Below are 13,203 nucleotides of genomic sequence, written 5' to 3' on the forward strand. Positions count from 1 at the left end.
TGTCGGCCTCACAGGGGCCATATCAGCTAATATCAAATTGAATAAGGACGAGAAGTGACATTTTCCATCACCTCACTATTGTGATGTCTAGAGCTCCGGATGGGCCAAGAGGGAGACAGACGCAGGTCCTTAGATGGGGGTCAGGCTTTCATTAAAGAGGCTAATGGCGTACAGAGACAAGGAGCTGATATTAGCTACAGGGAAACCTATTAAGAGTAGGCTGGAGACAGTCATGATGAGGAGATGATTATAAAATCACTGAAAGGAAAATGACTTGGAAGATAAGTAGAACTGGAGCTCAGAAGCTGTAAAAGGAACTGAAGCAGACTGAGCACAGGTCAGATCACTGAGAGGAGGCGAGTTTGAGCAGAGGGTTAGAGGACAGTCAGGCTAAATATCAGGAAACACGAACCAGTAGAACGGATGAAGGTTTTCTCCTGTTTTGTCTTCTGAATTACTGTTAATTATGTTAATGTCATAATTTATTCTATTAACAAAACCTAAAAAACATATTCATCTGAGGAACCCAAGAGAGAACATCAGCAAAGCACCTGATGCAGGTTCTCTGTTGATCACCTGATGCAGGTTCTCTGTTGATCACCTGATGCAGGTTCTCTGTTGATCACCTGATGCAGGTTCTCTGTTGATCACCTGATGCAGGTTCTCTGTTGATCACCTGATGCAGGTTCTCTGTTGATCACCTGATGCAGGTTCTCTGTTGATCACCTGATGCAGGTTCTCTGTTGATCACCTGATGCAGGTTCTCTGTTGATCACCTGATGCAGGTTCTCTGTTGATCACCTGATGCCTTTCACCTAGACTATACTGTATGTACAGTACAGTATTCAGTCTACACATTCGTATGACACACACAGCTCCACCTGAACCTTTTGCATGATGCTCTGTACTCCAGTTTCCTTTTTATGATATTACTCTGCATGGACAGAGAATTGCATTCCAGCGTGTGTGTGTGTTTATTGTGTGCACATCTGTGACACAGCGAGCTTGTTTGTGTGTATTCATTTTGCAGGAGGCTGATGTGAAAAGCTTCCAGTTCCACCCTTGGTCTGTCTGTCTATGGGGCCCCGGGGCCAGTAAATATGTTAGGCCAGCTGGCCATCTGTCTGTCTGTCTGGACAGATGGTCCACCAGAGGGCCAATCTCAGACGAACCACTGGATCTGCAGCATGATTCACTGATAGGACTCAACGCCATTCATTTCATGTTAAATAGAACTGCCTTCATCTTCTTCCCAGCTGATAAACAGGTAGAACACGTAATGCACAGGTTAATGCTGAGGTGATTCAAATATATGTCTGTGTTCAGACTGTAGCTCCAGCCATTGATGATGGAAATTCACATATTGGTCCATACCTCTTGCAAATACATTGAAAAAAAATGCTGAGGAGGTACAGTAGGAGTGTGTAAGTACAGTCTGTTTGTGTTGGCTGAAAGCAATAAACAGTGAGCTGGGATGGCTTTAAATGTCAGTTTAACTGTTAGTAAAAAGGTCATGATTGACTGACGTAGGATAAAGGCCAATGAAACGGCGTTCTCTTCATACCTCAGTAAGTGACACGTCTCCTTCCAGTGGTTACGGTTGTCAAACATAACAATACACAACGCAAACATGCAATCGACTTCATTATTTCATTAAGTAAATTGCATGTATTTATTTAAACATGTTAATCCCAGTGACAACTAGAGCTAAACAGCTGTTTAGATAACAGATGAATGGATGCGGCTCTTACCTCTGTTCTGTTTTTGACATTTTGGCTGCTAAAAGTAGAAGAAAATAGTGCAAATAGAGAAGCTGACTGGTCAGTGAGTAGAACTGTTGATGAATAAAATGAGCAGCTTGGAAAAACATAAGAGACACATTTAAAAATAGAGGCATGTGTTTACTTGCACCCCATACACATACATGTCCAGATATAATTAGAACTCCATGTGACTGAGGTTCAGTACACCTTGCAGTATTAATTATGACTAATCCACAGTGACCTTGATGCCGGCTTGAGTGTTTTTTTCCAGATGAAGTATAAAAGTATGTGCATCATGGATATGTGACTAATTCAATGCCTGCATGATGCTCACATGTAACCACCCACCAGTTATGTCTTTTCTTCAGTCCATCATGGACATGAAAGGTTGGATAAAATCCACATTGCTCCAGAATTTCAGAATAAAAATATTAATTCTAAATGATTAAAAGTTTGGTTTCATAGTAAGCATATGTACCGGAGGAAGAGTCCTACATAAACCTGCCCCGTGAGGCAGTAAAACTGTCCCACGCGGCACAGCAGCCTCAGAAGCATGTAGTGCCATAAAGTGGTAAATGACTCTGACAGCAGCTCATGATTTATGTTTCATGTCATCAAGTCTCTCATGCTCATCTCAGTGTTTCACCATAAAGCAGCGAAGCTGTAAAAATAATCCTAAAACTGTCCCAGAAACTTCTGCTTTTCCTGAATCATTCTACTCTTTCTCTCCAATCCCTCTTTTTTAGCAGAGGCTCTTTTATAGTCAAGAATGGAAAAACATAAAGTAGCATCATTTAAAAGATTTATTGGAGCTCTGTATGTACGAATCAGCAGAATATGCTCCTGTCAATTACTTCACAAAAACCCAGTGCAGCATTAAGCAAAACAACGTACTTCACAAACATCATCACAGTTTTGTCAAGGACAAAAGTGGAGCTGTGTGAATAATAAGAGTGATCTAACCTTTTCAAAGATATCAAGGGGCAAATGTTTCCTTTTGTCAGTGTTTCAGAAAGCAAACAGCCTGCAGCCATGCTCGCAGCTCTGTGAGCTTGTGGCCTTCGTAGGGACAGCAGTGCTTTGAGATAAATACTAATGTCAGCTGCCAAACTTCAATATGTTTACTATCTATCATTTCGTCTCTTTCTGAACACGGGGTGCGACTTTGAATGGCAAAATATCACAGCAATCCATCCGACGAGTCATTGTTGTATCATAGTCATCAGGATATTGTAGTAAAGGTGGCCACAGTTCCACCTGCTACACCAAGCAGACTGTGCTTCATGGAGTTTTAGAAACCAGCTTCTGACCAGAGAGAGGGTCACACGCTGCATTTTCCCTCCATAATAAGATTTGTTTGTGTGCACTTTGAACTCCACCAGCTGCTGTTGCTTGCAGACAAACAATCAATCAATTAGTCTCAAACCAGGAGATGCCCTTTAATATACAAACCTGCTGCCGTGCACAGAGCACACACAGACCAGGGGCTGGCAGAGACTTCTGTCCGTCGAACTGAACGGTGTATGACGACTAAAGAAACCAACAATGAGTGCAGCTTTCCAAAGTTTACTTCCGTTATTGGTTAAGTTTACCTGTCTTCACACAGAGGACGTTCAGTGAGCATGCGAGCTCGTTTTAATGACACCACACATCACTTCCACATGGTTAAACAGCCGTGAGTTGCTCAGGTTATCCACAGTTTTTTGTCAGCTCAGTGGAAAAAATAGTTCCCGAGTTCCCCCGACTGGAGCCTACCTGCTCAGGCACAGAGGCTTTTATTTACTTCCCCCCTCTGAATTTTGACACTATTGATTTGTATGTTGGAATCAAAACAATGGAAGAAATAACAGAAAAAACAGGTTGTAACTGTGGCATTTGCAGTGGACAGGGTGGAGTAGAGAGAAATTCAAGACAACAGTGACATTTAGAAATAATGAAGGAAGGAGCAGCGCTCTGATGTTTTTGTTAGTGAAGCATCTGCTTTGGTCCTGTGGTGTTAAAACACACACACACACACACACAGGCTTCAGCCTACACCCACATATCCACCTGCACGCTCACGCAGAGCAGGTTTTGAGGTGAACAACACCTGACGTGTAGGCCAGTCGTCTTTCTCTGCTCTGCATATTTAGTTTGGAGACTTATGTCGGAGCATGTGTCGCCCTCTGGTGCTCTGACTCATATGCTAATGCTGCGGTAGAGGAAAGTTAGAGGACGACCCAGGAGCCAGTCTGTGCTTGTAAACTAATTGTGTATTTGATCACATTAGTGGCGACTGTGACTCAGTTGTATACGAATCCCAGGGTCGGTGGTTCGATTCTCAGTTTAACAAACTGCAGCCGCCCTCTCGTTGAGGGTGAAGACCGACTACTGCCACCTGCTGGTAAAGATGGTTATTTCTTAGTGCCACTTTTTGATCATTCTCTGATGACGCTTGTCGTAGCTTGAGACTGAAGATCTGCACACTTCTCTTACTTCAAGCCTTTTGAATAAACCAACATCTGTCGCACAATAAAAAAAACTTTTTGTGATGCTTCCACCAAGATTGAGACAGATGACAATCCTAAATCATTGCAGACTGGTTTCATAACGCTTCAAAAACACAGGTCAGCTGTGATAAATACAGCACAGCTGAGTTTACAGGAAATAGAACTGATAATGAGAAAAGTGTTATTCATCTTTAGCATAATATGACATCGCAGATGCTTTAAATGCACAAATGCTTTATTATTGTCCTGAAACATTTAATTTACTTCAAGAATTCTTTGTGCAAGGGCTGTAATTTTGTAAATTATGGGGGATGCTAAGTACAATATGCAGCTGAAAGATGGGAATTATATTGGCGAAGTAAAGTGGCCAACAAACGCTTCTGAGATATTCTAGTATAACATGCTGAAACACTTGTTTTTCTTTTTATATAAAAGTCTCATCATTATTTGTGATTATTCCAGTCATGCATATTGCTGATCCCTGCAAACTATTCCCCTCATTTCTGATGGAGTACTTTATTCAAGCCATAACAAGACAACACAACACAGGTTTATATGTGCAATAAACCCTCAGCTTCTTTGTCTATTGGGAAAATTTGAGCATTTGCAATCGAAAATGAGGCTGTATGAATAAATCCTCACTTAATGCCTACATAATAACTGCTCAAAAGACTTACTGTCGAGTCATTTTGAGACATTTCCTCATAAATTGGTTCAATTTTGGGTTTTATAATCACCTATGTTTGAGGAAAAAATGGCTTATAGATGCCTAGCAGCACAGTTTTGGTAAAATTGATCTATTAGAACTGATATATCATTTTGAAATGAGTCCCTTTTATGTCTTTTTTCCCCCTTGATATCCTGCAAAAAAATCAAATGAGTAATAGGAATAAATTGCTGCAGGGCTGAAGTGGAAATATGGATAAGTGTGATTGACTTGGCCTCCACCCACATTGCTTTGACTTCATGTAGTTTTCCTCTTTCTGATCTTTTGGGTCAGTTTTAAATGTGATGCTACAAAGAAAAAAAACAGAACGGATTTCGTTGACCATCTGAATGTGACTTGAAATAGATCATTACTGACGGAGGAGTGGAGGGGGTTTTTCAGCTCTCGTCTTCGTCACTGTCGATCAGTTCGCTCCACTTTGAATGTGAGAGGGAACTTAACTAGATCCACTATCTCAACACAGGCACTTTTATGAGCCTCAGTAGCTTTATTCAAATAGCATTCATTTACAGTCACATAAAGGGGAAAATTAAACCCATAAGTCACGAGCAGACACACATGCACACTGTCTCATATGGGAAAACAACACAATACGTAATCCCCTCACTTTTTACGCTAGTACACACATCACATGACAAATATAACATTAAAACAATTCAATCATCAAGTTGTCTTCATACAAACTTTAGTTTTGTTCCTGCAATAGCAAAATATTTTGAGCCAAACTCTCTGGCAACTGGGTCCCGCAGCTGGGACCAGGAAGAATCCTAAAGCTGCTTTAGGAGCACTAAGCTGAAAAGCCTTTTACTGTCCTAGGGCCCATTAGCAGCATCGGTCTCCCTAGGAAAGAGCCAAAATGAGGGAGGGGAAAAAAGAAAACGTGCTGCAGGAGAAGGCTCCAGTTGTTGTTTGAGTGATTCACAGGTGTTTGGTGGCTTGTAATGTAGGATCTGTTGTTTGCTGAGGAGGACGAACTTCCAGTTGAGATGCTACAGACCATAACAGAATCACTCCAACGAGCAGTGCTAAACCTCCTCAGCAGGAGACAACTTGGCCAGTCTGCATTTATCATCAAACATCTGTAAGAAGTTCAACTCTGGACCCATGTGAAATCCAGTCAACATCAAGCCTCAGTGGGAAAAAAGCCAGAAACACATTTTCAAAAGGAGGGATGAAAACCCAGAAGTCAAACATGAGCACTTTAAACTGGACTTTCTCAGACATTTGTAAATAGTTTCTGTTATTTCCAACTAACCTCAAGAACTATTTTATCAATACCTAACTGCAAATATGATTTTTACGATGCCTTGTGTAAGAATATGAATCTGTCACGACAGGATATAACATCCTTAAGCCTTAAGTACAACGCAGATCAAAATCACCTCTCAGGAAAAATGTGTCAGGAGCACTTCACATTCACTGCACACTAGTTATTAAAAGATCACCCAGTAAGCACATATTGATCAGTCATCCAGTCAAAAAGCTTTCTTTTGTTCTTGGCACCAGCTTTTCGGTCTCTTGTCTGTGTTTGGCAGCAGTGCTAACCCCTTAAAGACACCAACAATGAACTCTTGCTCTTTCTGTATGCTCCTCTGTCATGAAGCTGTGGAGCGTATCTCCACCTCTGACACTGAGGATACAGGAGGCAGTCTTATGTTGCTGCTTCAAATCCTCAGCACTACCACATTCCCAATAGTCTCAGTTAGATATGATTAAGGTTGTTGGTGATCAGTCATTATAGATCAACTAGACGTATGATACTTACACAACCACTTAGTACTTGTAAGTGGTTAACATTAGACATTTTCAGTCAATAGGGTAGATATGGGAAAATTGTGATGAGGACTGAATGTATGTTGTAGATGATTAGTATGGAGAAGAGCTGCCAACATTATCCATTTGTCAGCACCCTGCAACAATGTACGCATGTACATCTCAACATTTTGATGTATGGTTCAAGTCTGCTCTTTCTGGTACAGTGCAGCAACCAAACAGGACACTCGGAGACTGCAGAAGCTCACTGGGAAAAGTGTGCGAGAAGACAGGTGGTAAACAAAGGCTTGGTAAGCCGGCAGGGAAACAGGTGTTCTGGGACAGCGCCATCATTTTTTTATTCACATTTGCATCTTATAAATATTTGATAAATTAATAGTTTCCTCCATCTGGTGTGCGTTCTGGGCTGTTGCATCAGTACGTGGATGTTCTTTTCATTCCTGTAGGTGTAGAGCAATCTGCATGTTCATTTGACTGACTGACTGACTGACTGACTGGCTGGATGACTAAGTGACTGTGTGATCCCTTTGCACTGACTCACTCAGCAGGATCCATCTAGAAAGCAGAGACAGTGAAGATGGTCTTTCACTAAACATGTTTTTCCTCCTGCACTAAAGGTGCCTGTTAAGTGGCACCTCTCTAACGTCTAACTAATTTGTGTACACTAAACAATAGAGAGGGAGAAAAAAGTGGAGGAGATGAAGGATCGGAGCTGTCAGTCAACTATTATATCCACACTTTTCATAGAATGTTCTCATCCCACCGGCATCTTCTGTCACTATAATAGTTTGTTAATTAGTGTACGAGGTTAGAGGAGACAGACAGAGGAGGCTCAGCTCTTTTTGGGGCCTCCTGCTGTGCTTTAAATGTTTGATACAGCACAGCTGGAGGGATGAGGCCCGCTCTCTGCTGCAGTGTTCCCTGCTTGTCTCGTCCTTCCCTTTACTTTGATTTTTGTTGTTTCACTTGCACGTTCAGCTTGGTTGTATCTTTACATGCTCGGAGTTGAACATCCGTGTTAAACCCCTGCTTTTGGAGGCATTTGCACATTAATCTCCCCAAATCTCTTACAGGGCAGTCGTTGAGCCTTTAAAATGATTTGCAACTGCCGTGTTAAGAAAATGAATCACCCTCATGATAAAAGCAAAGGGGTAATTAAAATGAGCTAATAGATGTTATTAGCTATTCATCAGCTGTGATTGCATTCAAATTTTCCCTGGAGGCACAATGATCCTCCCAAACAGGAACAGTCTTTGAAACAGGTAGCACTGTGTCTTCCTGAATACCAATTAGATCCGACTGCTCGGCTTTCTGCGGCTCATCCATGTGAATCATTTGACAACAGAGTAGCAGTTTTCCACGGCTGCCTAATTCAGCACAATGCCTGTGTGGGATGTAGACAAGACGGCACAGGGAGAAAGTCACAAGTATTTGAGAAAGGTTAGACAGAGAGGAGACTGTGTTGCTATCATACACTCCATTTATCATCACTTTTATAGTTTATATGCAGGTATGAGTGTAAGGTGAAATGGTGTGTGGAGAGCCTTTTGCACATAGTCTGGCCTTATCAGTGAAACCACAGCTTTGGTTTGTGTAATGCAAAAGCAGTGTTTGTCATTTGCAAACAACAAGCTGTATACAAATGTTTTGCCACTGTAAAAATGACAAGTTGTGGATTGAAGACAGACAAAGCCAGGTTAGCTGTTCAACCCCAATCATACTCAGCTGACATGAGGGTGGTGTCAGCACGTGAGTCTGGGACAGAGTGGACTGATATTTTCTCAAGTAACTCCAAAGAAAATAGATAAACATTCTTCCCAAATTGTGAAATTCAAACCATCAGGGAGGGGAAGTTATCTAGTTTCCACTCACTCCCATCCAACCACCTCTCAACTGTTACTATCTCTCTTTATTTTTCTTTGGCAAATATTTGGACATGACTGTTAGTTGCCATAATGTGAAGTAGAGTCCTGCTGTTGTTTTCCCGTCCAACTGATGCGAGCGCCAGACGGTTGTGTATTTTACTTGGAAAGAACTTGTAACAGTTTGCTGGTTTAACTTGGACCGTATGCTACCAAAAGAACTGCGCTGTGGCTGGAAAAAGATTCTTCAGTTGTCCAAACCACTTATTCTCTTCGGGGCATGACCAAGTTGACAACAAACAACTCGAACCTGACACACCTATGTGAACTACAACCCTCTCGCCACCTGTTTGAGTCACCGAACAACCTGTATGTATGTTGATAGAATGTCGTTATAAAAACATGATGTAACAGACATCAGCATCCACTCGGATCACCCTCAAAGGTTCGGAGCAGTAGTAGCTGTATAAGTTACTGAGTTCAGCCACCGTAATGTAACATATAGTTTTTATGCCACTGTTGCTTTTTAAACAGACGTTATGATTCTGTACATTTTCACACAGAGCTGCTTCTTATCATATAAAGATCAGTGGTCCACAGAATGATTGGAGCCCAGGTTCGAGGAGCCCCTACACGCTCCAATCAGCCCCTCCCTCGACCAGGTGAAGGCTACCTGCTCAGCAGTGCCACATCAGCGGTAGAGAGGAGGATCAGTAAACAATAATAAATGATTTCTATTGACTCTATTCTTTTTAAACTACACCAAACTTTAACATCTTTATTATCCTGGTTCAAACCTCGTCTGTGTCAAGAGTTGTTAGAGCTTAGCATTAGTCCACTTCTGTTATCATATGTTGAGCTTCATAAGGAAGAAGCATAAGGTTAAGTAGACGCTCTGGCCATCCTGGAATAAGCAACATTTATTTTTAACCATAATTACCAAGTCTACAGTTATTCTGTAGGTTAAGTGCAAGAGACAGGATCATTCACTTTATGACCAAATGTTGTGCATGGTTTTCACACACAAAACCTGCAGTGTTTTATTGTTTTTCTCCCCTCTACTTTGGGCATTGATGTAACGACATACAAAGAGTGATCTCTTTATGCTGGTGGGGGTCCAACACTGTAAAAATTAGGCCAGCAGCCACAGATCTCTGCTGTGCTGTATGGATTTGTAACATATCATCACCCACATTAGAGAAACCCTATTTCTATGATCACAAGAGAACAACAAACACAAAAAGCTGCTAACAACTGAAGCATGTGAGAGAACATGTTGGACATAACAACAGCTCCAGAGGTCCACTAGGGACTAATCTTTGTTCTTCAAATCAAACATAAAAAGCGAATTCTCTGTGGTAATGAGCTCAATCACATTGTTAAAGCTTCAGTAATTCATTTGCTCCCAGATCATCAGACCTCCATAATGAATAACATCTACAGTGGATTATTTACACAGTCATACTTAGTGGAGCAACTTACTGACTGACACTGAGCCACCCAGTGTGTCTGACGCTGTGTGTATGTCTGTGTGCACATGTGAGTGGGTGTCTGTGAATTCCACACTGGCATTTGGTTTCATAAAGAAATCACAACTAAGATGTAGTAGTGGCATCCTGTGTGAAGATGAATAGTACAAAGGCTTACAGCAGTTAGCACGTTCTACCAGCTCCCCCATCAGCACAAAGCAGGGGCATGCACGCTGGAGAAAAATCAAAGTGACGAAATCAGAGTAACTGGAAAAAACGCTGCAAAAAATCAGCATAAACAAATATAAAATTGAACTGTTCATAAACCTGAATGATATTCACCTCAGCTGAGCCAAAGTTCAAGTGGGGGAAGAACTAAACTCCAGTATTGGCCAATTCTGTAAATTTTCCCCCAACAGAGTCAATAAATTCACCTGTCACAGACTTCTGCCTTCAGTTCAGTCAGAAACGGTTAAAATCAGAGACATGGCATTCAAAGGAGCTCTGATTTGGCTTTGCTCATTAGCAGGTTTGATATTGTTTAGTGCATGTATACTATGTATAGCTAAAATGATCATGGGAAGATAAAACGTTGGTTATTACATATGATGTGTTTATTTTGCTTGTAGTCTTGTCTTCGTCTACAGCTCAACATGAAACTGTATCTGATAACTGCAGCGCAAAAACTCAACTCTTGGATGATCTCAAGGTAAAATATAATCTTTTTTGTTCTAGTAAAACAAATACTGTTTAAATAAATGTAGCACATAACATCATTTAGTAAAACCACGCTGCTAAACTAAACCTGTTTTTCAAATCTTGCCACGTTGTCACATGAGAACAAAACAAGTGTCCTGCATGATATTAACCAACAGGTGGCGGTAGAGTGTGGTGAAAGCCTGCTGTCAGCATGGAGCACACAGCAGAGAGCTGCACTACTGCTCTCCATGAAGAATCTGACTGATTCTCTGCACAAACACCAGCTGAAAGGTAGGAGGATGAGCCACAGACCCGGGGACCCGTGTGTGTTCTTGTGCAGTTTTCTGTATCTTTGTGGGAACAGTTGAAGTATTACAGCTTTAGTGTGAGAACATTTTGTCTAGTGTTCCCGACTTTTAAAGGCTGTCTGAGGTTTTACAGATTTGTTTTGGGGTTACTGTAAACCTAAGACTACAGTACACTGCAATGACTATAATTATGTACACATAGAGTCCTCATGGACAGCAGTGCTCTACCAAACTCTATCACATTTGTCAAGGAGTAAGATGTGTGACCTCTACAGATGAACTTTCCTAAGGAGTAACTGCCAAAGCCGCCTGAAATCTGTTGAGAATGAACATGTTATGTGGATTTGTCAGCTCTGTAACATGCATCACCAGTGTAGAATGTGTGGTTTATGTATGACCACAGAATCAATGCACTATATATATACACTCTAAATGGACACATACAGGTGACATTTAATAATTCTTGCTTATTAAATATTAATTAACACAGAATGCCACGGTGCAGAGCCAAAGCAATGCCCCGAGGCTGAAGTGCCTGACAATGGAGGGTTGGTATGTGTCACAGTTGCCAACAAGCGCTACTGCAAACCAATGTGCAACAATGTAAGTGGTACATTAAATTTAAATATCTGAAAATGTATGAAAATGAATTAGTACGTTCATTTAATAATAATTTGAATCTTTTGCAGGGTTATGATTTTGCTTTTCTCAGGATTAGCCGTTTGTATGAGGAATGCAGTGTGCAGACACAATACAAATGGACCACCCAGTACATAGGGGGAAACAAGCTAGCTGTGTGCAACGGTAAGGTCGTATTTTATTAACTTTCTATGAACTTTCAGTTCCATTTACTGTCTATATACTGATGGCTATGGCCCGAGCAGGAAGTGAGTTACAAAGACTTCCTGTCCTTGCTTTCTTTAGAAGAATCTACTCAAGTTTCAGGAGCAAAGTCAGCATATTTTCCAAAAGGCCAGGACTGCCAGACAACCAAGAGCAACTCCCAACTGCAGGAGAACATCACTGCAACTTTTATCACAGAGCTGAAGAATCAAGGCATACAGGGGCAGCCACAGTTTACCTGCCTTGTATGTGGACGATCGTGATGTGGGAGAAAAAGTGTGGAGAGAAGATAATGAATATTAGAGGATGTACCTTAAAGCTACACAGACAAATAAAGTGATTAAAAACTGCAACTTACTTTCATTTGTTGGCTTTTGTATAAACTAAACTGTCTGTATGCAGTTGCATATACTTAGGTTTAAATGTACAACAACCGTGTCTACCTTCCACTATTACCCAGTGGTAGTACATTTTCTGCTGTTCTTGTCTTTAGTAACAACTGAATCACAGCCAGTTAGGGTGTCTGACTGGCTTCAAATCTTTCTGTTCGACATAATTTTACCAACAGTCGCTCACTATGTGCTTGATGGCAAGATCTGATGAGAACAGCAGTTAAAGTGAGGTTAACCACTTCTTCAAATGGACTGCTTCGTCTGCTGTTCTCTCTCGGTTTTCGCTAACGCATTCAAACATAGCTCTCTGAGGTCAAGGTTAAAAAGTCCAAATGAGATTGCAGGATCTCATTAGGTAGCCACTGACATTGCACATCATTCTATTAGGAATCGCTCTAATCAGAGAGAAAATGACCCGCAGAATGACCCTCTGGTGTAGGCCGTCAGACTGCTTAATCATCAATTATGAAAATAACTGTCTCTGAACTGAGGGATTAACAGTGGAAAACAGTAATCACTAGTCATGCTCCTCCTATGAGGGGGCAGCAGACAAAAATGGTTTCATTTCCTGTAATGTTTCTTGCTGGTAATGATAATAATTTCACCAGAATAGGTGTGCATGCAGTATGTGCTATAACCTGTATTGGAGCCAAGCTCCTTAATTCCACTACAGGGAAATCCTAACGCTGATAGTTTTGACAACAGTGAGAAGTGTTGAAGAACACGGATGGCTAGCAGCAAGTCCTGACCTCAAGCACATCCAGTACTTTTGTGATGAACTGAAACATTGACCGTTAGTCAGGCCTTACTGCTCAACATCAGTATCGCTCACTACACTAATGCTCTTGTGGCTGATTGCGATCAATCCCTGCAGCTGG

General features: G+C 41.3%; 1 protein-coding gene across 1 annotated transcript; it reads left to right on the plus strand.

Annotated features, from left to right (window-relative positions):
• Window positions 1–10,512: 10,512 nt before the first annotated feature.
• On the plus strand, window positions 10,513–12,286 carry si:ch1073-126c3.2 (uncharacterized protein LOC555816 homolog). The gene is made up of 6 exons (XM_026355671.1): window positions 10,513–10,612; window positions 10,713–10,792; window positions 10,959–11,073; window positions 11,581–11,693; window positions 11,780–11,894; window positions 12,015–12,286. The coding sequence occupies exons 1-6, from the start codon at window positions 10,570–10,572 to the stop codon at window positions 12,194–12,196; spliced, it is 648 nt and encodes a 215-aa protein (XP_026211456.1). The 5' UTR covers window positions 10,513–10,569; the 3' UTR covers window positions 12,197–12,286.
• Window positions 12,287–13,203: the final 917 nt, after the last annotated feature.

This window comes from Anabas testudineus, chromosome 15, assembly GCF_900324465.2.
Source record: "Anabas testudineus chromosome 15, fAnaTes1.2, whole genome shotgun sequence".
Taxonomy (NCBI): domain Eukaryota; kingdom Metazoa; phylum Chordata; class Actinopteri; order Anabantiformes; family Anabantidae; genus Anabas; species Anabas testudineus.

Bases quoted from the DNA above. Each gene is read 5' to 3' on its own strand.
- si:ch1073-126c3.2 (XM_026355671.1), top strand. From the start codon at position 10,570: ATGGCATTCAAAGGAGCTCTGATTTGGCTTTGCTCATTAGCAG. The intron at 11,074-11,580 runs GTAGGAGGATGA...TAATTAACACAG, and splicing joins GCACAAACACCAGCTGAAAG to AATGCCACGGTGCAGAGCCA. The intron at 11,694-11,779 runs GTAAGTGGTACA...AATCTTTTGCAG, and splicing joins GCAAACCAATGTGCAACAAT to GGTTATGATTTTGCTTTTCT.